Source organism: Nuphar pumila, chromosome 13 (assembly GCF_984573655.1).
Source record: "Nuphar pumila chromosome 13, dmNupPumi1.hap1.1, whole genome shotgun sequence".
NCBI classification, from domain to species: Eukaryota; Viridiplantae; Streptophyta; class Magnoliopsida; order Nymphaeales; family Nymphaeaceae; genus Nuphar; species Nuphar pumila.
Genome location: NC_143261.1, coordinates 75258198 through 75282630, shown reverse-complemented (window position 1 = coordinate 75282630; position 24433 = coordinate 75258198). Strand labels below are relative to the sequence as shown.

The 24433-nt window shown below is 37.9% G+C and overlaps 1 protein-coding gene across 3 annotated transcripts in view; it reads right to left on the bottom strand.

The window, feature by feature from the left end:
- Positions 1-2452: 2452 nt before the first annotated feature.
- The window catches only part of LOC149818740 (uncharacterized), a 94312-nt gene continuing 72331 nt past the window's right edge, over positions 2453-24433 (bottom strand). For 2 of the 3 annotated variants that reach the window (XM_089985688.1, XM_089985687.1), the window contains one exon: positions 2453-2821. In XM_089985688.1, the coding sequence (XP_089841814.1) occupies positions 2687-2821 (135 nt within the window). In that variant the 3' untranslated portion in view covers positions 2453-2686. The remainder of the gene's footprint in view (positions 2822-24433) is intronic. The other variant, XR_016427388.1, reaches the window with a different exon arrangement.

Below are 24433 nucleotides of genomic sequence, written 5' to 3'. Positions count from 1 at the left end.
TATATATATATATATGGGTTAATTTAACATTAAACTGGCTATGTTTAACATTAGATGGAGTTATAAAAATGGCTAAAACACCTTTAAAATAATGATATTTTTTTTAAATACAAGGTTACTTTTTGAGGTAAAATAGGTAACTTTGATAGCTTCATAAAGTTTTAAAAAAGTGTTCAAATTTTCAATTTCCTCAAAGTTTAAAAGACCTATAATGTCCAGAAAAAGTAGCCATACATTTTCAAAAATGTCATTATTTTAAGTGTTTTAGTTATTTTCATAAGATTAAATTCATCTAATGTTAAACACAATTAGTTTAATGTTAGATTAACTATATATATATATATATATATATATATATATATATATATATATATATATGTATGTGTGTGTGGTGATGTGGACTTGACCATCAGCTAGAAGTCATAGGCACAAGTTGACCCAATAGGACCTTATAAGTGGATTCAACATGGTCCAAATGGTAGGAACTGACTGTTGGAATTTGTTTTTCAATGAATAAGTATGATTTATGAGTCAAAGAATATCAGACTATGAGATGTTGATTTTTCAAAGCTCACAAAATTGTGCCTACAATAATCGAACGATCCAATAGCCAATTTCCACTAATCAAACCACGTAAATGATATTTGTAAGGTTAGTTTCATGAAAAACAGATAAAAAACAACTCATTCATATGTAACGGTGAATATATATGTGTGACCGTTCAACCAAAAGAAGGTATAAATCATCCAAAACAGTTTTAAAAATCACATTTGAAAGAATTTTTTGGCAAATCCAACCACCCGAATGTGATCTTCATGTTAAAAAAATTCTAAGAACTGAGTCTTATTGCCAACCTTTTTTATGCGTAGATTGGATTTTTATGATTTAGAAAACTTTACAAATTTCAAAACCATAGTTTTTTTAGCACGTTATAAAATCCTATAAACAGATAAAAAAAAGTGCTAGAAGAGCAAGATCTTATGTTTTTTACCTTAAAAAAGGCATTCATATGATCATATTTGCCAAAACACGCTTTTAAAATTGATTTTTGAAAGTCATTTACACGATTTGTACCTTTGGTTGGACGGTCTCTCTCTCGACCTAAGGGGTTTGGCATAGTGGGATGGGGCCTAGACTGTTTGATGGACAGTCTAGGTTCAAATCCCATGGGCATCAACCCCTGGTGTCAGCCGGAGCTTGGCAACTATCTGGAGTAGCCAGCGCAGCTAAGTCTCTACGCCTGGAGCGGTTTCTCCGAGTAAAAACAATATATATATGGGGAGAGAGAGTGAGAGATGGCAGTGTCCAACGTTATGTCGGACGAACATGCACCACTGATCTTGTGCAGGATCAGCGGTTCAGTGAAAAAAATGTGCTTTAGCAGCAGTCATGATTTTAAGATATAAAAAGTGTTTTAATGACACTTTTTAAATTGATGGATCCCTGCAGTTCAACGCTTCCTACTGGAAGAGAGACTTATGGTACGTTTGGGTGCCTCAACTCAACGGGATTTAGAATCAGAATGATTTCAAATCATTCTGATTCTAAATCCCAGGGCAACCTGTAAGATTTAGAATCTCACGGGTTGCCTGTAATCTCATGTTCGGTTGAACATGAGATTTCAGGCTATTAGAATGGCTTTCTCAGGTTCCTCTGAGAAAGCGATTCTGAATGATCCAACCGAACATCAACTTAAAATCGTATCTGGGATTGGTTCTGAAAATTGCTGCATGTTTGTTTCTATGCTTTCTCACATTTTCAATGCCTTGCACTCATTTAAATGATACCTCAGGTCAATTTCCTACTAGCTGCCCTACAACCTTGGTTTCCACTGGTGACTGGTGGTGCAGGAGGCTGTAGAGTTAAAGGCAGAGCACAGGAAGGCGAAAAGGGGGGTCATTTTCAAAAAATAACCTTATCTACTTATTGGAAATGTCATCTTAAGGTCTCAAAATCAGGTTACAAAAACACTGTTTTGGAAGGGCTTTCATCCCAGACACCTTCAAAATGTTTTCAGAAAAACGAATTCTGAAAACGCCAAAGCCCACTGAATCTCTTATGTTTTAGTGAGATATGAGCGGTTGACTGTTTGTCACTCTAATGAATACATCTGAGCATCAGAAATACTTGAAGTAATACATGTTTTCTACTGAGTAAACTATGATAAACACATCTACAAGTAGAAATTAAGCAAGAAAAACCTGCATCTTTTTTGTAGGGTCCTACGAAGGGACCTTGCAATTTTCTCCCTCAATCAGCTGTCCGGCGAAGCACACTGGGGCATGGAAAGAGAGACAGGGTCAACAGTGGCAGGATCTGGGGAGAGAGAGAGAGATGCACCCAGGAATGTCTGAAACTCATTGGACATTCCTAGGTGAATTGGTCGCACACATACAGAGACAGGTACACACACAGGGGCATGCTCGTGCAGTAGGAATACTCCAGACAGAAATGGTATGAAATGTGTTTCATTCTTCCAGTTAGCCTCAACATGCAAAAGTTTTAGATAACATACTTTGGTGTATTATATACTACTCAACAAAATCAGATCACTCCATCACCTTCGAAAACAAAATGCCTCAGTTAATCGTGAAAGAGTTGATTTGGACTTTGTACAAGCTAGACAGAACTGCCTACCAAAATTTAATCACGTACAGATGATTGTTAAATGAGTTGAAACCACTCCCTATGCAGATGTGCACGGAAGATCCTCGGAAAAACTTACTGGATCGGCCAAGGGCTGTGGTGGTTTATTCTCTAAACAAGGTTTGGGTGGCCTGTTTGGATGTACCTGATCAGCTGTGTCAGAGGAAATACTGAACTGCAAAAACAGAAAAGGAAAAGAAAAAGATGATGACAACAGATAGAGCATAGATGCAAGTTGTAAATTAGCTATATATAGTGTTGCATTTTCGTCCAAGTCTCCCATGGATTTTGCAAACTTGGAGTCACCAGTGAAACTGGCACCAAACTAATGGTCCTTAAGAAAAACAAAGTAACCGGGTGGCCAACCTAACCAAGAGCAAAGCCAACAGCCTTGAGTGGAGCAAAAAGTACACTCAGGGAAGGAATTTAGCATATCAATTAGTCAACAAAACCTTGTGACAGAATTCAGAATGGATTACTTTAATGTTAGGGAGAAATGGCAAGGAAAGAGCATTTGATGGATTGGAGTTATTCATCATAATTTTTGCTTTACTTCTAGATTCCATCAGTTTTGGTTTTTCATCCATGTTCAATGATTTTCTTTTTTGGTTCATATCGCGGACCCCAATTGTTTTGGGATGAAGGCGTAGTTGTTGTTGTTTGTACATGTCTTGATCTTTAAGAGTAATGGCTTGTCACCCTCCTGGTTTTTCCTTTTAATGAAAGCCTGCTTTCCTTTCAAAAGAAAAAGAATATTTTCATGCAATTCTCACCACATATGAGTACAGTAATAGGAATATTGACTATAACATAGTGTTTCTCCAATTAGATGCTAGTTGATAGCATATCAGTGCCCTCAAAATCGTGAACAGCATTTTATCATATTTGGAAAAGGAAATGAGTGCAAATCTACATAGGTTTTAGGCTGAAACTCTAACTACACCATGTCCATTGTATCAGTACCATTTACTTGTAGATTCAAGAACTAAGAGCACGTTAGAAATTGAACAACATATATGATCCTGATACTCTTAGAGGTCCACCATGTCTGTCCCTCTGACACCGACATTGACACTTGACATGACTTAATCAAAGCTATTTTCAAACTCTAAAGAAACCAACACTTTTGGACATGCTGCACATAGCGTGTTCAGTATTAAACACTCCATGTGCTGCACATGGACACTCCAAAATAAAGAAATGCTTGATAATTACATTTTGTTTTCTCAAGCATTTACTATTGTGAACAGAAAAGAACTTTAGCACCAAATAGCCATTTGAGTTTCATTTTCAAAATAAGCCTAGCAATTTCTCATCTAATCTTCAAGAACTTTTATATATTATGTACTTTTTTTCATACAAATTTTTCATTTTCTTGTGTTTTCGCATTGCCTCTCTCTCTCTCTCTTGCCACACTTTTGTTGGTTTTCTTTCATTCCCCTTTGACAATAAAAGGAGGCTCAATAATCTTGTATTATATATATATATATATATATATATATATATATATATATATATATATTGTAATACCCGTGAATTTTATCCGATAAATAAACTTGAGTTTTATGTTCTTGAACTGAATATCAGATAATTTTTATTATTGTATGTGTTAATTGTATTTAGATATCGGATATTCTATTTGGATCTTCAATGTTGGAACCTTTATACCCTGTTCAGAACTTCGATTTTTCCATTTGAATCTTAGTTAAGAGATCTCAAACATTTTAAGTGGATAACCAATAAGGAATTTTAAGCAAATGGATTGGATCTTTGATATTGGATCCTCCCTATCAGGGTCATATTGGATATTGGATCCAGAACAAATGGAGTTGATCCACGATGTTAAAACCGGATTTTAGTGAGGAAAATTTCAATATCGGATCTATAACACTTTCATGGGATCCGTAGTAGCTTATGCGAAGTTTAGACCCACAATATGTCTTTTGGATCCTGTACCTCGGAGATTCTAATGTTGTATGGATCTAATTAAAATTTTAATGTTGGATCTATAATAGATTGTTGGAATCCACGATTCGGATCCGGGACCCATATCAATTCGGGTCCATATATATATATACATATATTAGAAATAAATAGATAAATATATATATAAATAATTTTAATAAATTTACGGTTGGATCCATATGGATCCAACTCACGGATCCACATCGCAAGAGGGACGCGGATCCAACACTCGGTTGGATCCCGGGTCGTGGATCCAGACCCGAGCCGCGCCCCACGTACGCAAGGTAAGTGTTTAAATTTTTTTTTTTACCCGATACTGGGCTTCCCGATATGCTGCGTAGGGTTCTGAGTGAACCCTAACACCAGACGATGGCGTGAGAGGGGAAGGGGTGTGCGCAGCCGCCGGGGAGGAGGAGGTAACTACCTCCTTCCGTTTCGGGGCCACCTGCCTTATTTACTCCCCTCCCACACCTCTCTTCCTCCCATCTCCCTCTCGTTTTTGCACGCGCCAGCAGGGCAGCCGACACCCTTTTGCATCTCCCCCCCTGCGCTCTTCCCCTCCCGTTTCCTTTCCAGCAGCCAGCAGTGCCGCTGCCGATTCCCCTTCCCTCGCATACTTCCTCGACTCCCGATGTCTCGCTGCAGCAACCACCCTCACCGGAGCCGGCGGCCCTCCTTCTGCAACAACAACCTATGAGCGCCGAAACAGGTAGGATTCCTGTATCTCTTCTTGCTGGATATTGAATTAGTCTGGGTGTGATGGGGTTGGTCAAGGAGAAAACCTGTGTTTGGCATGCACCGAGTGTCAGACGAGACTCTTGGCTGTCAGAAAAGCCTAAATATCGAATTTGGGTGGGTTCTTGCCAAACCCTAACTCGGCAATATCTGATTCCATCGATTTGTGGGTTCTTGCATAACCCTAACCGGGAAAATCCCAAATCCGATCGATGTGGGGTTTCGGTTGAAGCACTAGATCGCCCCAGCCGTGGGGTTCCGATTTCTTGTATTTGATAACCTCAGATTTGGGGGTTCGATTCTTGGGTTAGATGACAGAATTTAGGGGTGTTCATTCCAGTATTTGGGTGGAGGAAACGTTGAAATTTTTGTATGCTTTATCATGCTGATGAAATCCCTGTTGATTGATCATGTTAGTCTTATCACATAACACACATACCCTGTTGATGTGAGTTCGGTTGGTCGATCATGTTAGTTTTATTCGGTAACACATTTCATCCCTAGGTTAATTCTTGGTTAGCCGAATGTGTCGGTTTCATTCTGAACGTATAGCTTACTTATAGTAAATTCTGTTAATTGATTCTTGTGTCGTTCATTTTGAGACTATAAGCATGTTAAATTAATTTCTGCTAACCGATCATGATTGTTTCACTTGTAAAATATGGCATCCTTATGCTCAATTCAGGTCAATAGAATGGTGTACAATTCAACCAGCCTCGCGAATTGACTTTATTGATAGTTTCTAAAAGTATATATTATGACTTGAGTTTGAAATGCCTCATAGGTTGGTTAAATTGATTTGAGTATTATAAACTAAACAATTATAGGTCTTTATAAATACATATGATGTTAAAACTCTGTATCGGATTTTGGAATTTACTTAGGCTCTTATGAATTTAAATAACTATACATTCAGATAGTGGTTTTGTGATTATACCACATGGCTTTCAAGAAAACTAGAATATGGTTCGCGTGATTTCAAGGTTGAAACAACAGATCAGACTTTGTAATATGTTTAAACAGTGAATTGCGTTCGCCAGGCTTCTCTGGTGTCGGGACAGATCTACATATACTTAAACTGTTTTGTTTTTTTTTTCTGTCAGAAAATGTATTATTTGAACTGCTGGGATGTGGTATGATAGTTGTGTTGAGGAATGGGGTTTTTAAATTGGTTTCACACATACGATGGAGTATATAGTGATATATGGATATGTGCTTTGCCTAAGGGGGCAATATATGAATGAGTTACCCGACGTGGGTACTTGAGTTATTGGTTTACGTGCTATGATGATAAGAATGATAAAAACCTATTTGTAATTATGGTGTGCTAAGTGAGCCTCTGAGAATGTAGACTTCTCTCAATTGTTGATTCATGTAAAATGGTCATACTAGCCATACTATTGTTGGATCTCAAAGGAGGATCATGTTAATCTATTTTGTTGTTTCATCATAGGATTCTGAAAAATTTAGTTTGACTAGCCCTATATGTGATATCAGTGATCTCTGTTAAATAAAATCTATAGGTTCACAACATCATGTGATAGGATTAGGAATCAACATGCTTATTTTATGGGATTGTTAAAATTGTTTGGAAACGGATTGAAACATTTGCTATTTCTAAATATACATACCTGGTAATCTGTTGTGGGAGAAACCTTGGAAGCAAGTATACATGAGAATCTAGTTGGATTCATGTTAAGTTGAAATTTAAGTTAATATTTACAGGCATATTCAGTTGATATGCAAATTCCTATTTAGATGCTTATAGATGGATGCTCGGGTCCATATGAAGTTGCATATTAGTTAGATGCTCAATGCCTATGTAACTGCATAGTAAGTGTATGTTCAATTTCGTACAAAGCTGCATATCAAGTTGATATTCAATGCAAACTTAATTGCATATTAGGTTGTTATTCACTGTTACATGAAGCTGTATATTAAGCTAATGCTCAAATGCTTATTTAGCTGAATGGTAAAATGATATTCAATTTTATATACTAAGTTGCATAATTTAGCATGTTCAATTGCATATTCCTTAAAATAGGCAAAATGCCATTAAGTATATATCATCTAGAAGGTGCAAATGGCCATGAAGATGTTTATTCTCCAATGTTCATATGCATGTTAAACTGTATATATTTTTCTGAAATACTATTGCCTAACACTACATATTTGCTGAAAGTATTAAATGCCAACTAAGCTATATATCTTGTGGAATGTTCAAATGAGATGGTGTTTGGAAAAAGGTATATAGTTGTATTACCAAATCTCTAAGATTACCCTGCATGCTCAATAAGGGACACCAAGAGTGTCTTTGCTTGTTGGCAGAGCTTTTAATGCATGCCACCCTTTTTATAGATGGAGGTGTTGTGGTAATTTTTCTATTAAAGAATAAATAAATAATAATAATGATGATGAATGATGATTTGATAACCGAACCTATGGGTCGGTTTGTTATGGACATATGAATGTCAAGCGAATGTATTGAGGGTCAGGCATAGACCATCGAAGTTATGATGTGAATCCACATGGAAAAAGAAAATATAATATGGTTGCCCAACTGGTTTAAAGGCATCGGGGCATTCGTGCTTGACTGGTTTAAAGGCACCGAAGCACTTTGGGTGGGTTATGCAATCAATATGACAAAGGTCTGGGACTGGTTTATACACCTTGGTAAAATGACTAAGGTTGGGAATTTTACTGCTATGATAGTAGAAGGAAGTTGGGGAAATGCCCCATACTTCGGGAATATAATTAAATGAAAAGATTAACCCATTCAGACTCGGGCTTACCTTGGAGAGGGTAGGTGGTACAAAACTCCGGGGACATGTGTTTTACTGTTTCGAGCTAAAGTGACTCGATGGTCCCCAGTCCTCGGAGTTGGGGGGACCCGGACTACCAATATGTCCTAGGTGGTAGCTCTTTGTTCTTCTGCAGAAGTAAGGATGCATCCTGTTTTTGTTTTGGCCTTTGGGAGATTCTCTCGGTCACTGGCCGCTCCCTTAGGATTTTCAGTCTCAGTTAGAATGTTCGGGTTAATAAAATACCCTTGAATAATATATCCCCGAACGTTCTCTTCTGTGATGGTTGCCTTGGCCCGTGTGTACCCGCGGGATAAGATAATATAAACACTATTTAGAACAGTTAGGTATCACAGTGAGTGAAGTTACTCAAGGCCAAACATGTGCATATTCTTTCAGCATGCTTTATATTTTGAAATTTAAATGAACTGAAATCCTGAAATGGGTAAATATGAGAAGATTGAACTATTACATGAAAGTTATGCATGTTATTGTTATTGCTGTTGCATAACTTAACTCACTTGCTTATTAATGTTGCATACCATGTTCTACCTGCTCACGTATATGACTGTTAATTACTGTTGTTGCTTTACGTGCTATTGTATACACTAAAGATTTACACTTGACACCCACATCATATACTAGACTCATGATGTACTTGCATTAAGAGTTACAGTTTTCCTACTTAGACGTGGTAGTCTAATTCCAATCAATTTATTATTTTTCAGGTAAAGAATATGGTTTATGAGCGACTGCAGGATGAGGCATCGAATCGAGGTTTTTGGATTTATTGTTCCAGGAATCGCTTGGGTTTATTGTAATTTTTAACTGTTCATATAAATTATAACTCTGTTAATTTTCATTGATAAATGGAATGAGATAAATGTGTTGCGTTTTCTCTCCACCGTAATGTCTCGAAATATTTAACCCTATATTATTTCTTGTTTCCGCTGATATAAAAAAAAATCTTTAAATTTTGGGTTAAAATTTCAGGGCGTTACATATATATTATGCATACACATACAAATTATGGTGCAGGTACAAAGGATATGACATGGAGAATTTTGAAATTATGGGTACAGGGTATGACGATACACATACATATTGGCTACACTCTTAGAGTACAGTACTTCAGCTCAATCTGGTGCACGTTTTATTTGGCCAATTTGACCCCATGAATGCATTCAGCATGGTCCATTTACTAGGAAATCCACTTTGAATTAGACGGTTTCAACGCAAAAACATGATTTTCTTTAATTGAAAATTTGAGCCATTGTAGACCATTGAATTTTGTAGCCCTTAGAAAATTTGCTTATACAACATGATCGGACTAAAACATCTTTTTGACTAAGCAAACCATATAGATCATATCCATAGGGCTTGATTCACAAAAATCCCAAGAAAATATGAACAGGTGGTTTCAGCTAGAGTGTATGGTACACTCAATGGTATCCAATATTTTCCCTATACATTATGCATATAGTATCAATGAGTTCAACATCACCTCATGCATTTTCAAGTACAGCATACCATACATATGAGCTTAGCATTGTTTATTTAATATAAATCATGTTTTAAACTAGCCTAAATGTGGGAGGCTTCTTTTTTACAATTATACTTTGTTGCAATTCAAATTGTTCATTTTTAACCTTATTTAAAATACATTTATTTATTTTTAATTCAAGGGATGTTTTGAAGTAAAGGAATCATAAAAGATTTATTCATATAGTTAGGTTTACTTAAATATGCATGAGTAATAAGATATTACTCATACATACCACTTTAGTGAATGCCCTTATCACCAGACAAGAATGGATGTACTTGGTGCATCCAACTTGCACAAAACCAAAAAAAGGCTTTAACAGCAGTAGCTGACTGATGCTAATGGCTAAGACTACTTTTTTGTACACTTCACCCACACTGTTGAACATGCACGCATCTGTTGGGGCATTCGCCCTTAAGGGTGTTCAAATTTACACTGGGATAGTGTTTGCTACCCTCGTGGGTAAAGAACCCCCTAGTTGCAACTCATAGGGAGGCGTTGTTTTGACCAAATCTGACCTCATGGATGTGTTCAGCATGGTGTCAAAATAGTAGGGATGGACCCTTGAATTGTAGTTTTTTTTATGTAAAAGTGTCTTTTGAGGTTTGAAAATTTGGTACATTGTAGGCCATTGATTTTTCAACCCTCATAAAATCTGACATATACATGAGAAAAACATGATCCAAAAGTCAGTTTCTACTAAATATGTAGATCATATATGAAGGGTCAAATGTGTAAAAAAACTGACAATAAAAAAAATACATTTTCCACTAGGGGGTTCCCACGAGGATAGAAAATATTACCAAATATACGACCCACGCCTATGATTTCTAGCTCATTCCGACAGTCAACTCGATGTGAACAAATGTTACCCCCCATATGTATGTATGTATGAGATCAAGATTGATGTTATGGGTTTGGAACAGGTAAATAATCATATTTAACAAACATATAAAAAAATGATTTTGTACGGGCATGATATTTTAAGTAAAAGGAAGGAGGCATGACATTTTAGGTAAAAAAAGAGGGGGAGAGGGGCACATGATATTTTGAGTAAAAAGGGTAGCAAAAAGAAAGGGGGCATGCTGTTAAAGTATATATATATATATATGTGTGTGTGTGTGTGTGTGTGTGTGTGTGTGTGTGTGTGTGTGTGTGTGTGTAGTTATTTCTTGACTGTTTTGTATATGTAATAGGTTGTGCCCATTAGGGGCATTTTTGTCTTTTTATTATCATGTAATAGGTGGTGCCCATTAGGGGCACTTTGGTATTTTTTCTTTTTTGTTGTCTTTATTCCTTCTTTGTAGCCGTTGGGACTATCCCAACAGCTAGTTGGCTAGCCCTCTTTAGAGCTTGTATCCTCTATAAATATGGATCTCTTCCATATTATGTGTGCTTTTCTCAAGCATTTCTAGTGAATAAAATATTTAATTTTTATAGTGTTTTGTTTTCTTATGCTTGCCCATTAGTGGCTATTGTGATCATATTTTTTATTCTTGTATTTGCCCTTAAGTGGCTTGTGTATTACCCCTTGGTGCACTAGTGCTTGTGCACAATTTTTTGTTTCTTGTATGCCCTTACTGGGTTCATCAATGTATTGTTTCTTGTTTCATTACACATAGGGTGTCAACGGGTTGGCTTTGGTTCGAACCCAGGTGGAACCAGACCTAGCCTTGATTTTTAGGTATGGTATCAGGTCTGGATCTGGGTCTAATCAGAGCCATCATAAGTGTAATATCGCGTATTTCGGTACTTAGTCATTTTATAATTTTGATGAAAATTTGGCTAAGTCTGAGAAAAAAGTCGTTGAGGCTCGATTTTTAGATTGATGTTTTTGAGTCTGGGTTTGACCCAAGTCTCATCAACTAGGTCTAAACGAGCCAATCGAAACCTGAGAAAAAGTTTTTTTTTTACCTTTAAATTCAAACGAAATTTGAGCGAAGTTCAGGTTATTTTCAAGCGAAATTCGAAATTTGGTAGTCGTGTAATATATTGTTGGGTGCGTCTCAAAATGCTGAGCGCAACGATATCTTGTCTTCCTGATTTTGAGTTCTAGTTTGCCCGAAAATCGCATTTTTCTGAAAATTGAACAGTTTGTCGAAATGGATCCAGAGTTGGATCGGTTTGGATCCAGAGTTGGATCGGTTTGGATCCAAGGCTTAGGATCCAAATTTTTATGGATTTGGGTTCTATTTAGGTCCTACTTAAATCTGGATTTGATCCAGATCTTGATCCATTTTTTTGTTTTGGGTTTGGATCTTGGATCCGGATCCAAATCCAACCCCAATGTTTTTTCAGCTTTAAATTGAATATAAAGCTTTATTTTGGGGTGTATTATAGTTAAGAAACCTTTAGGGTTAATTTGGTTATTTTTGAAAGTTTTTAGATAATTTTTATTAATTAATATTCAAAAATTAATTAATTAAATAAATAAATAATATGAATTCTAAGTTTCTTTTTTTGGGCTGAGCTTGCTTATGAGTGGTTAAGAAAGAGTTTTAAAAGTTTTATAAAGTTGGAAAAACTACCAAACATGGAAAAGTCAACATTTGGTAGAGTTTTAAAAAAACTAAGAAACAAAAGAGAGAGGTTGTTCCACTTTTTGGGAACGCTTAGAAAGATAATTGGAGAAAGGGGGGGGGGGGGGCGTCACCCCCTCTCCCACCCATTACTTAAAAGAGAGAGAGAGAGAGAGAGAGAAAGAAAAAAAAAGAAAGAGAAAGAGGGAAAAGATGAGAGAGAGAGAAAGAGAGGAAGAAGAGGAAGAAGAGGAAGAGAGTTCCTCTTCTCCAAACAGCCCCTGTTCCACCATCATTCTTCTCTATTTTTCGATTTTTATCAAAGGTACGGATCTTCTCTTTTGAATCTAGGTGAGAAATCGAATATCAGTTCGATTTTATGCTATATCTTGGATAAAAATCCATGGAAAGCGTGTTAGTGATGAGTTTCAAAGGAGAGAGACATGGATTTTTTTCTCCATGGCTGAACTTTTTGTTTTTTTTTTCCTTTTATCATTTCATGAAAAAAGGGGGTTTTCATACATACGTGTCTGTGGGGCAGTCAGCCCAAGCCGAGTGAGTCAGCTGGGCTGACTGTTTGACCCAGCCGACTGGGTCGGCCGGGTGGTTCACCTGTTTGACAGACTTAGCCGACTGGGTCGGCTGGGTCATGTCTTTAAAACAAAAGGGGAGAGTTAAACAAAAAAAAAACTTTTTTCTTAGGGGCTGTCAGCATGCCCTGACAGCATGTGCACACAGGCCCAAATTGGGCCTGTGCATGGGCTGTCATGCCCAACCGACAGGGTCGGTCAGCCTGGTTTGGCAGAGACCTGCTTGGCCAAGTCTGGCCCTTGGGCAGGACTGGGACAGGCCTGGTAGGGTTAGCCCGACCCAGGGCTTGCTAGTAACCCCAGCCGACCAGTCGGCTGGGTGTGAACCCTGTAGGAACAAAAAAAAAAAATTTTTTGTGTATTATGTGCTGCCTTTGTATATCTCCAGAAATATTTTTTTCCATTATGAAGGTTTCAGCTATGTGCATGCTAGAACTGAATTTTCACAAGCCTGTGATTAACTAATGTGGCATGATCAATGTCCAAATGCAGTGTACTATGTCACATGGGTGCGGGTGCGGGTGCGGGTGTGGGGATGCGGCACTTCCAAAAAACCCGGGTGCGGGGGTGTGGTAAAAATAAATAAAAAAATTATATATATAGTCCTTCAGATCCTCGGTGCGACACCCTAACATTCGCGTTTTACCAACCAAAGGCCAGTCAATTTGAAGTTAATGATGGGAGGGGGGTTTCCTCCTTATCCAATTAGCTTAAAATCCGATACTTAAGGGTTTTGATCGGATTTTGGATACGGGTATGAATGCAAAACTAAATACCGAACGCCAATCCGATCATTAATTGGATCCGATTCTGGCTACCGAACCCGATTAATCGGTTTCGGATGTCGGGGGCAGAATGTTCTATACGTGTATGTACTACGGTACCCACCCAGAACACCACCCACCGCCAACCGGGGATAGCCGGTGGGCATCTGTTTTAGGGTTACGGGTTGAGCCAGTCAGGCAGTATAAATACAAAGCCTTGGGAAGATAGTAAACCCCTCTCTCTCTCCCCCACGTCTCTCTCTCTTATATCGAACCAACAAAACCCTCTCTCTCTCGTATATATAAGCGATTGTCTTCCCTCGCTCTCCCTCTATAAAACCCATCGAATTCAAATTTTTCCCTCCTCGATCTCGAACTATCCCACGAATTTCCCATCGTCGGACGGATCTTTTTCACCGGAATCGTTCGTCGATGAGGAGAAATTGGGGATCCTTATTTCTTGGGTTTTCTTTGGGTGCGATCGACGGTTGATGAGCGGAGAGTGGGTGATTTGAGGTCGGGGAAGATGTCCGATCAGGAACTAGAAGGTAGCCAGCCAGTCGATCTCTCTAAGCATCCCTCTGGCATAGTATTGACCCTACAGTAAGTTCTTGGTGTTAGTTTTGGATCATGGATCCGACCCACACCACATTCCAAGGATCCACCTCGGGATGCATGGGCGGTGACATATTGTAATTTATTTTTATTACTTGTGTAATGTTATACTTTGTACAATACATATAAATAGTAATAGAAAAGGGAAAACCTTATTGCCGCCGACTCCCCTCTTCTCTCTTTACCTCACCTTTGTCTCTTGCAGGTTGATCTTTCTAACATGGTATTAGAGCACAGGCGCGGAAATCAATCATCTAGAAGACCTATAAGGACCAGCACGTGCTTCTAAAGGACGTAGGATTTATTTCTGTCTCTTTTCCTTAATCAGATTTTTTTTTCTTTTCCTTAATCCTTTTTCACGTCATTCTAGTTTCTCTTTCGGTTCTTTTTCATTTTCAATATTTTCTGGTACGCGCGTCTTAATATTCTGTTCCAGTCTGCCGAATATTTGATTTTCTCCCCAAAAATATTTTTGTTCAACATTTTCTGGTTCGCACGTCACTACTCCTCTGTGTGACGAAGGGACTGATATTATTTTCAGCACACAACATTGTTGTTTTTCTCTCAATACACTGTCAATACAGTCGGCACTCTATTTTGGTATCATCCCATTCCTATTTCCTATCTGTTATTACATCTCATTCTTCATATAATCCATGGATTCCAAGTTGAACCCTAGTTTTCTTACTCACCTCATGACCCACAAGTTATCCCATGATAACTACCTACTTTGGAAGCGTCAGATTGTGTCTTTTATTCGCAGTCATGGTCTTTATGGGCATCTAGATGGGCGATCACCCGCCCCACCTACACATATCGTGCAAGAGATAACAGGTGAAGATGGAAGGTGAGTCAACTTCGAACCACCAATCCTGCTTATGATATATGGGTACAACGGGATCAGACATTAGTTGCTTACATAACTTCCACACTTTCTGATCGTGTTTTACAAACTATTTCTGATGATCAATCTGCTGCCGAGTTGTGGAATGGACTAGCTCATTCCTTTTCTCAGGTTTCCGAATCTCGGGCTTTGCAACTCAAGTGGCAATTCCAATCCATGCGAAAAGGAAACAAATCTATTACAGAGTTCATGGGGGATGTCAGGGTGATTACAGATCAGTTAGCTGCCATTGGAAGTCCTGTATCTGATAAGGATATGGTACAACAGGTATTAGGTAGCCTTGGACCTGAATATCGCATGTTTTGCACGACACTCCAGGTTGTCTCAGTTCTTCCATGTTTTGATGATCTTCAATCTAAGCTTTTGCAATATGAGGTCAGTTTAAATCAGGAACACGCGTCAGATGATGCTCATCCTGTGATGATGGCACATACGCCTATTCAAACAGGAGTCTTATTTACACCTCCTCGTCCCAATGGAACACCTATGAACAAAGGAGGATTACTACCTACACCAGGTGGAGGAGGTAGTGGCTCAGGCAGTGTATCACGAGGGGGACGTATTCCTACTTGTTTTCTATGCAATAAGCGGAGACATGTTAAAGCAAATTGTTGGTACAATCCTCAGAACCAGAACAAAACAGGGAGGCCAGGGCAGAAGGCAATTCAGACGTTTGCACGCACTCCTCAGGGACAGGTTCTTCCACAGGACGTACAAAATATCCTTATGACTATTTTCAATCAAATGAATTTGCGCCAAAATGATGAAGGTATATGGTATATTGATTAAGGGGCAGCAACACATGTTACTTCTGATGCAGGTAAATTTTCTCACTTGACTCCTTACACTGGAAATGACACTATAGTCATAGGAGATGGATCTCACCACCCCATCTCTCACACTGGAAATGTCTCCCTTTCTTTGCCTGAATCTCAATTACCCTTGTCAAATGTCTTACTCACACCTGCTATTCAAAAGAATATTCTATGTCAAAATTAGTTGATGAAACCAATTCTTCCGTTGAATTTACTCCTTCTGTTTATCTTAAGGATCTTCACACCAAGAAGACGCTCGCTAAAGGTGAACGGCGCGGGAACATGTACGTCTTTGAAGAATCTCATGTGCCTTTGAAGACGTCATCTTCCGTAGCCGTGGCTTCTTCAACTTCTTCATTTCCAACATTTTTGAGTCGATCTATAGATCATAGTTCTTCATCTAGAGTCTTGAAACTTAATAAGCCAAACTTATGGCATCTTTGTTTGGGTCATTGTAGTCAAGTTTTTCTTGACAAGTTGTCTGCTAAAGGTTTAATACCCGCAGTCAGTTTAGAGTCAAAATGTCCAAGTTGTCACTTATGCAAAAGTCATGTACTTCCTTTTCATAGTATCAATAAAAGAGCAACAAAGCCTTTTGAGATTATATGCTCAGATGTTTGGGGTCTTGCGCCCACTGCCTCTCTTTCTGAATCTCGATACTATGTACTATTTCTTGACTCTTACACTCTATTTAGTTGGATTTACTTCATGAAAAACAAACATGAAGTTTTCAAGTTGTTCAAACAGTTCCATGCACTAGTCCAAAACCAATTCAATACCAATATTGTATATTTCCAGTGTGATGGGGGGGGGAGAATACATATCCCATGATTTTAGTGAATATTTGAAGGAGCATGGCATCACACGTAACATTTCTTGCCCTCATACCCCTCAACAAAATGGAGTAGCTGAGAGAAAACACAGGCATATTGTTGACAGCCTTGAGCATGATGCACACTGTGGGTATTCCTTTCTCTCTTTGGACAGAGGCTTTCCATACAGCTGTTTACGTTATCAACAGGTTGCCCATGACCATCCTTGAAGATAATTCTCCGTATTTTGTTCTTTATAATTGTCATCCATCATATGAAGAACTACATCCTTTTGGTTGCGTATGTTATGTTCATATTGATCATTCATTGAGAAATAAGTTTCAAGACAGAGCTGTGCAGTGCAAGTTTCTTGGGTATGCAGATGACTATAAGGGATACAGGTGTTATGATGCTCATACAGGCAAAATCCGGGTATCTAGAAATGTTGTTTTTGATGATGAAAATTTTGACACTCTGGGTTCATCTTCCACAGATACACAGGACAGTTATGATCCTTGGCTCAGTGACTCACTTTTATATGATTCGTTGCTTTATGATGATTCATCTTTATTGACAGACAATGAACCTTATACTTTCGATGTGGAACCGCATATGGAAGACATTCCTCCTACAACAACATCCTCACATTTTTCTGGCCTTGTTTATTCTCGTAGAGCTCATCCAGTCAATGATGAGACTCCTCTACGACGTTCCACTCGGATTAGACATCATATAGATCGCTGGGTAAGTTATAACAATTTCTCTTTGGATTTTCAAACATTTCTAACTAGAGTGTCCAAAGAAACAGAACCTTCCGCCTTTCATGAGGTTGTACATTCTCGTGCCTAGGTAGAGGCGATGAATGAGGAAATGGAAGCATTGCATGAATGCAATACATGGGAGATTGTACCAAGGCCAGATAACAAGAATGTTGTAGGATCCAAATGGGTGTACAAGATCAAGCACAAACCAGATGGCAGTGTTGAGCGCTATAAGGCTCGTCTGGTTGCACGAGGCTTCACACAGCAGTATGGGCAGGACTACGATGAAACGTTCAGCCCAGTAGTAAAATTGGGCACCGTCAGGATTATCATTGCATTGGCGTTACAACATGGATGGTCACTTAGTCAACTTGATGTTAAAAATGCATTTCTGCATGGTGAACTAAAGGAAGAAGTTTACATGGAGCAGCCACCTGGTTATAGCATGCATGATTCATCCAATTGGGTATGTAAACTTTGATGCTCTCTTTATGGCTTGAAACAAGCTTCTCGATCTTGGTTTGAAAGTTTTTCCACGAAGATCCAGCATCATGGGTTCACTAAAAGTGTTCTAGACCATTCATTGTTCATATTCAAAAGTGATTCAGCTATTGTTTGGATGCTTATATATGTTGATGACATCATTATCACCGGGAGTGATGAGGTTCACATATCTTGGGTTAAGTCTATGCTGATGGCTAAATTCAAGATGAAAGACTTGGGTCCCTTGCGATATTTTTTGGGTGTGGAAGTTGATAGTCGACATGAGACTATTACATTGAGCCAACATAAGTACACTATTGATATTTTACTTGCTACAGGGATGGAGAATTGTAAACCAATTAGCACACCTTGTCTTCTAAATCATAAGCTAAGTGCTAAAGAAGGCACTACTTATCATGATCCTACTTTGTATCGTCGAGTTGTAGGGATGTTACAATACCTAACATTCACTAGGCCTGACATAGCATACTCTGTCAATCACGCTTCACAGTTTATGCATGCTCCTACAAATGTACATATGGAAGGAGTGAAAAGGATCCTTCGGTATTTAAAGGGTACGATTGGAGATGGCTTGATGTATACCAAGGACAGAGCTTATACGTCAGGACATCGACTATTCACTTACACAGACGCGGATTGGGTTGGTGATCCTGACGAGCGCAGATCAGTTTCGGGGTATTGCATTCTTATCGGCAATAATATTGTAACATAGAGTAGCAAGAAGCAAAAGGCAGTGGCGCGATCTAGTACTGAAGCAGAGTATCGTGCAATGGCAGCAGGAACAGCCGATGTTACATGGGTGAGACATCTACTGCAAGAATTACAAGAACTGATCTCGTCCTCTATGCTTCTTTGCGATAATCAGAGCGCTATTAATATTGCCTTCAATCCCATCCTTCATTGTCGCACGAAGCATATCGAGATCAATCAACACTTTGTTAGACAAAAGGTGGAAGAAAAAGAAATTGAACCTGCATATGTTCGGTCAGATATGCAAGTTGCTGACATCTTTACCAAGGGATTATCCACTCATCAGTTTTGGGCACTCAAAGACAAGTTGAGCGTGATCAAAGACCATACTCAACTTGAGGGAGGCTGCTAGTTTTGGATCATGGATCCGACCCACACCACATTCCAAGGATCCACCTCGGGATGCGTGGGCGGTGGCATATTATAATTTATTTTTATCACTTGTGTAATGTTATACTTTGTACAATACATATAAATAGTAATAGAAAAGGGAAAACCCTATTGCCGCCGACTCCCCTCTTCTCTCTTTACCTCACCTTTGTCTCTTGCAGGTTTATCTTTCTAACACTTGGTTCCCGATCCGTGAGTTTTTTCTATTGTTTTTTGTGTCGTTGTATCGACGGATTGGTCGTCGATGGGGCTCTTTTTTGTTTCTTCTCTTTCTTGGGTTTGGGCAATCCGTTTGGTGAATGTTTTCTCTTTCTTTTTTGTTGGGGTGTGGGTCTCAAATTTTTTTTTTTCATTAGGGTTTTCTTTGATGAATGTGGTGGTGTTTGTGCACAAGAAGGCGCGTGATTGTTTTGTAGGGAATGATCTTTTATCTGAAAATTGGACCAAAATGACCCTGGGTGCGATCAACGCACCCAGGGTTGGGTTGACCGCACCCGCACCTGCACCCGCGTCGCGTCGACGCGGCTGCGGCACCCTGTGACATAGAGTGTTAACTACATGGGTATCTTGTGAATATGTACAAATCTAAAATATAGTTGCCCAAGTAGTCCCATATGTAAAGAGATGCATGAATGAAAGTTTTGCATGTGATGTATGTGAATTAAAAACATGTATTCGTCAAGAGTAAATGCATTAAATGAAAACATACATTTGACATATTTATGCATAGTGAATGAAAGCATACAATGGACTGAATAGATGCATTACATGAAAGCGTGCATGTGTCACTATCATGTGAATTGAATATGAAAATGCTTTTAAATATTCTTGTCTCACGCGCATAGTTGAAACATGCAAATATGAATGTGTACTTAAAAAGCATGTCATTTATTTTCGTATATGGCATGTTGTTATGGTTTTTGCGTATAGTGCATCGATGATCGAAATGAATCATCGTGGACTTGGTAAGCCCTGAGCTTTGGTTTGTTCTTTCTTTAATCATTTCAAATGCATTGCAAAAATCATATTTATTTTTATTTCATAGTAATGCACTGTTCTCTGTGTTTCAACGGGCAGGAGTTCCGTGATGGCTCTCGCAAGGGTAGATGCAAGTTTTTGCCTTAGCTTTTGCATGTTGAATTGTAAATTTAATAATTGGCATTTAATAAAAAGATAATAAATAAAAATAGTGTAATATACGTTCTGAGATCTCCCATCGAAAAAATAGGCATCTTAGAGATTCGATTTTGGAGAACCACGAGGATACAAAACTCTGTATGCATTACTTATTACCCTTGAACCCGATATTGAGGTTTTTTTTCCTGACCACGGTTTTAGGGAGAGTCCGCCACTTTACCTGGGGGTGGTGTGTTCGACACAACTGTTGTTTTGGTATACTAAAAAAGTAGCATTATTGGATGTGGAGGTCCTTAGTGTCCCGGCATTAGATATGGAGGTCTAATGTTCCGAAGATGATTCGGTCGAGGGCTAAGTTTGAAACCCAGTAATAAAATACAACATGTGTGCTAAGCTACCCTGGGAACCCAACTTGACCTCGAAAAATTGTACTCGTTTGGTGTATCCGCGGACAACAGTAATTAAGAAGATGAACTTAAATTGTATGCATTTAATAGGGCATGCATATGGAAAGGAAAACTTTAAGTAAAGATAATAAAGTGTTCATGCATTGCACATAAATCATGCATATTCTTGCTATGCATTAAAACATGCATATTTTACCTGTTCACTTAATTGTACATGTTGGTAGATGCATGATGTTTAATTTTTAATGCATGTTAAATGTCTTGCTTACTTAAATTGTGATCTCTATTATTGATTAATGTTCTTTCATGCTTAATAAATGCTTTCTATTACATGAATGTTTAATTGAATTATATAAATATCATAATGGTATTCCTCTAAGTTATTGCATGAAATCTTATTTGTACTCTTTATGCTCATTCATTTTCATTAGAGAGATCTGTATGCAGAATTCTTCGGATTTCTGACACCCTCTTTTGTATTTTTTCGCAGCCACAGGAGACCAGTAAAGCGACTAGCTTCTGTGAGAGCTATGAGTCACATTTTTTCTGGACAGTTCACAGAAGAACGGTGTAGCTTAGTCTTCTTTATTTTTCCTTTTTACATTTAGTGGTTATTGCACTCTGAATTCTTCATTTATGTAATTGTCTCGAGACTTATCACTTATTATTTTAATAAAGGTTTGGTTTGGTATGAATGATAATTGTAAGCTCTATTGTGGTTGGTTGTTTTATCTAATTGAGAGTAGAATTGTAAAGGCCCCGGGTTTCTGTAATGACCCCAACTCATAACCCTTAAGGAGTGTGAAATTTTATTTTTTTTAAAAAGTGCGGAAACAATCCCACAGACCTGTGGCCTTTACAGTTAAACGCAACCACCACCACAAGGGATCTTATACTCATCTTTCATACCAAACCAAAATCAAATCAAACTTTATGTATTCAAATGTAAAGAGTCTGAGACATAAGTAAATGAAAGTAAAGAAAGCAAAAGAAAGACAAAAGGAAAGAGCCACGCATCTGAGGCTGCGAAAAACACAAAAAATAGGATGTCAAAATCCAAAGAATCCTGGGTAAAGGTCCCTCTAATGAATCAAACAAATAAAAAGAACATAAATAAGATTCATGCAATATTTTAGAGAGACATAAATGTAACACATTCATGATTTAAACAATTATTCATGCAATAGAGAACATTTATTAAGCATGAGGAAACATTTAATAACAACAGAAATCACAATCTAAGCCTTAAAGACATTTAACATGCATTAAGAAACATCATCGTGCATTCATCAGTATATCACAATTAAGAGAACAAGTAAATATGTATGATCTAATGCATAGTAGGAATATGCATGATTTTAATGCATATGTATGAGCGCATTATTATCTTTAGTGAAGTTTTTTTTTTCCATATGCATTTTCTATTAAATGTACACAATTTAAGTTTCTCTTTTTAATTATCGTTGCCCGCAAATACACCAAACAGGTAAAATTCCTGAGGTCAAGTTAAGTTCCCAAGGTAGCTTAGCACACAAATTGTATTTTATTACTGGGTTTCAAACTTAGCCATGGACTGATATCAAGAAACAACACCATCCATCGAAATATTAGAAATCAGCATCTAATGTCGGGGACACCATAGAAATCAGCATCCACTGGCGCCACTTTCTTGGTATACCAAAACAACAACTGTGTCTATACATCACCCCCAGGCAAAGTGGCAGACTCTTCCTAAAACCGTGGCCAGGAGAATAGCCTCAATATCGAGTTCAAGGGCAACAACAACGCATACGGAGTTTTAGTATCCTCACGGTTTCTCCAAAACCGTAATATCCAAGATTCTCACAGTAAAGAAGGGACATCAAGGAAACATCAATTACACTCTTCTTCAATTTCTTTTATTTTATTATTAATTCATCTCTTTTACATTTGCAAATCAACATGCAGAATTAATAACATAAGCTTGCAAATCAGCATGCCAAGCTCTTCACAGGACCACAGCTCGTGGCATCATGGAACAATGCAATAAAAACAATAATATCACATTTGATTTTTGCAATGCATATAACAACTAAAACAAAGAGCAACACATGTTCGAGACTCATACAACCCAGGATGATCCGTTTGATCATCGATGCATCTGTATGCAAAAATCATGAATAACATGCCAATATGCATTCTTTCCACATGCTTTTCAATGCACATTCAGCTATAAAAATTTAAAAATGTGCATGAAATAATACTACACATGCATGAGTTCCCATCTTCATATTCATCTCACGTTTTTTCTCAATACATGGTATTCATGTCAAATGCATGATTTCATTTTATGCATCTACTCATGTCAAATGCATACTTTAACATCGCAGGTTCATGTCATATGCATGCTTTCAATTACGTGAACACTCATGCAATGTTCTACATACAAACACATTAATTCCATGCAAACTCATGCATAAGAAGCTAATCTTATATTAAAACTTTAACTTAACATGAAGCATTTAGTTAAAGCATTGGAAACAACTTATACCATGGCAACAAAAAACAAATCATGGCAGCACCCATAAACGTTTTTGTTCCACTAATTACGTAGGGGTATACCTAATAAGTTTTGCATGACCATATGTGTTTTATCACCTTATAAGCAGGCATGACAGGATGCCTAACATTAAGCAAATCTGCTGAAAAAAAAAAATCGATTGGGTGATTAAACATGAGTATATATACATAAGAGAACTTAAATCAGTAATGTCAAAAGCATCTTCTAAACCCAACAAGTTTTGGTATTCTTTCAACAATCTCTTTAGAGAAAGCTATTGATGCCTGCCTATGCAAATAGCAGATATGTACCGGGTTAACTATACATATTCAACACATTTTTATTTTACATAAGCTATAATACAAAAACATGCATAGTCTCTTAGCCAATTGTTGGAGTGGGCAAAACCAGCAATCTCCTACAACAAGATGTAAATGGCTTATAGCATGTTTTGTGTCATTATGCCCAAGAACGGATGGGTATAGATAAGAGAAAGAGCAGCATATGCTTAAAGCTGACAGGGCTTTTGTCTGGCCAGTTCTAACCATATGAATTCTGGGTTAAAGCAATACGAAATGTGGATTCTTTGAAATGCTTTCTGTTGCGCTGCCTGTAAAGCCAGACTAAATATCTTATTTCTTCTGTCTTCCAGATTATTCTCTGTTTCAGGAATGCATGCCTTGCTTTACTCAAAAATTTAGATCTTGACAAACAGCTAGCCTAGGTGGTAAAATGCTCTAGTAAGATATTCAACGTCTCAAAAAGGTTATCCATGTTACAAATCCATACAACCCTCTAAAAGTTCTCAGTTCAAACTTCTTCTGCAGATTATTTTCCTAAAAGCCCTTTGTACCCTATGAAGGCTATAAACATCTCATACAGATTTATGACCACCAAGCACTAGAATGTACAAGATTGACTAGCAGATCAAGATGTTGTCATTGACATTGATTTAGATTCCAGTTCTTCTCCGCAGTTCTAACTTCTAAGTCATCAGTTCCAGAGTTGTGGCTATCAGATATGATAGACTTTCTCCAAAACATCAAGCCTTTCTTGCTTCTTACGTTGTTGTAGAATCATATATTCTGATTCTATCCTTTTAAAAGCATTGAGTACCAAAAAGTTGGACTATCACACCAAATGCAAGTGCAGAGAACCAGACACTATTCGCCATTGGCATGGATGAGAACTAAATGTAAGTTTTGGATAGTCATTTATCAATTCTAGAACTCTCCT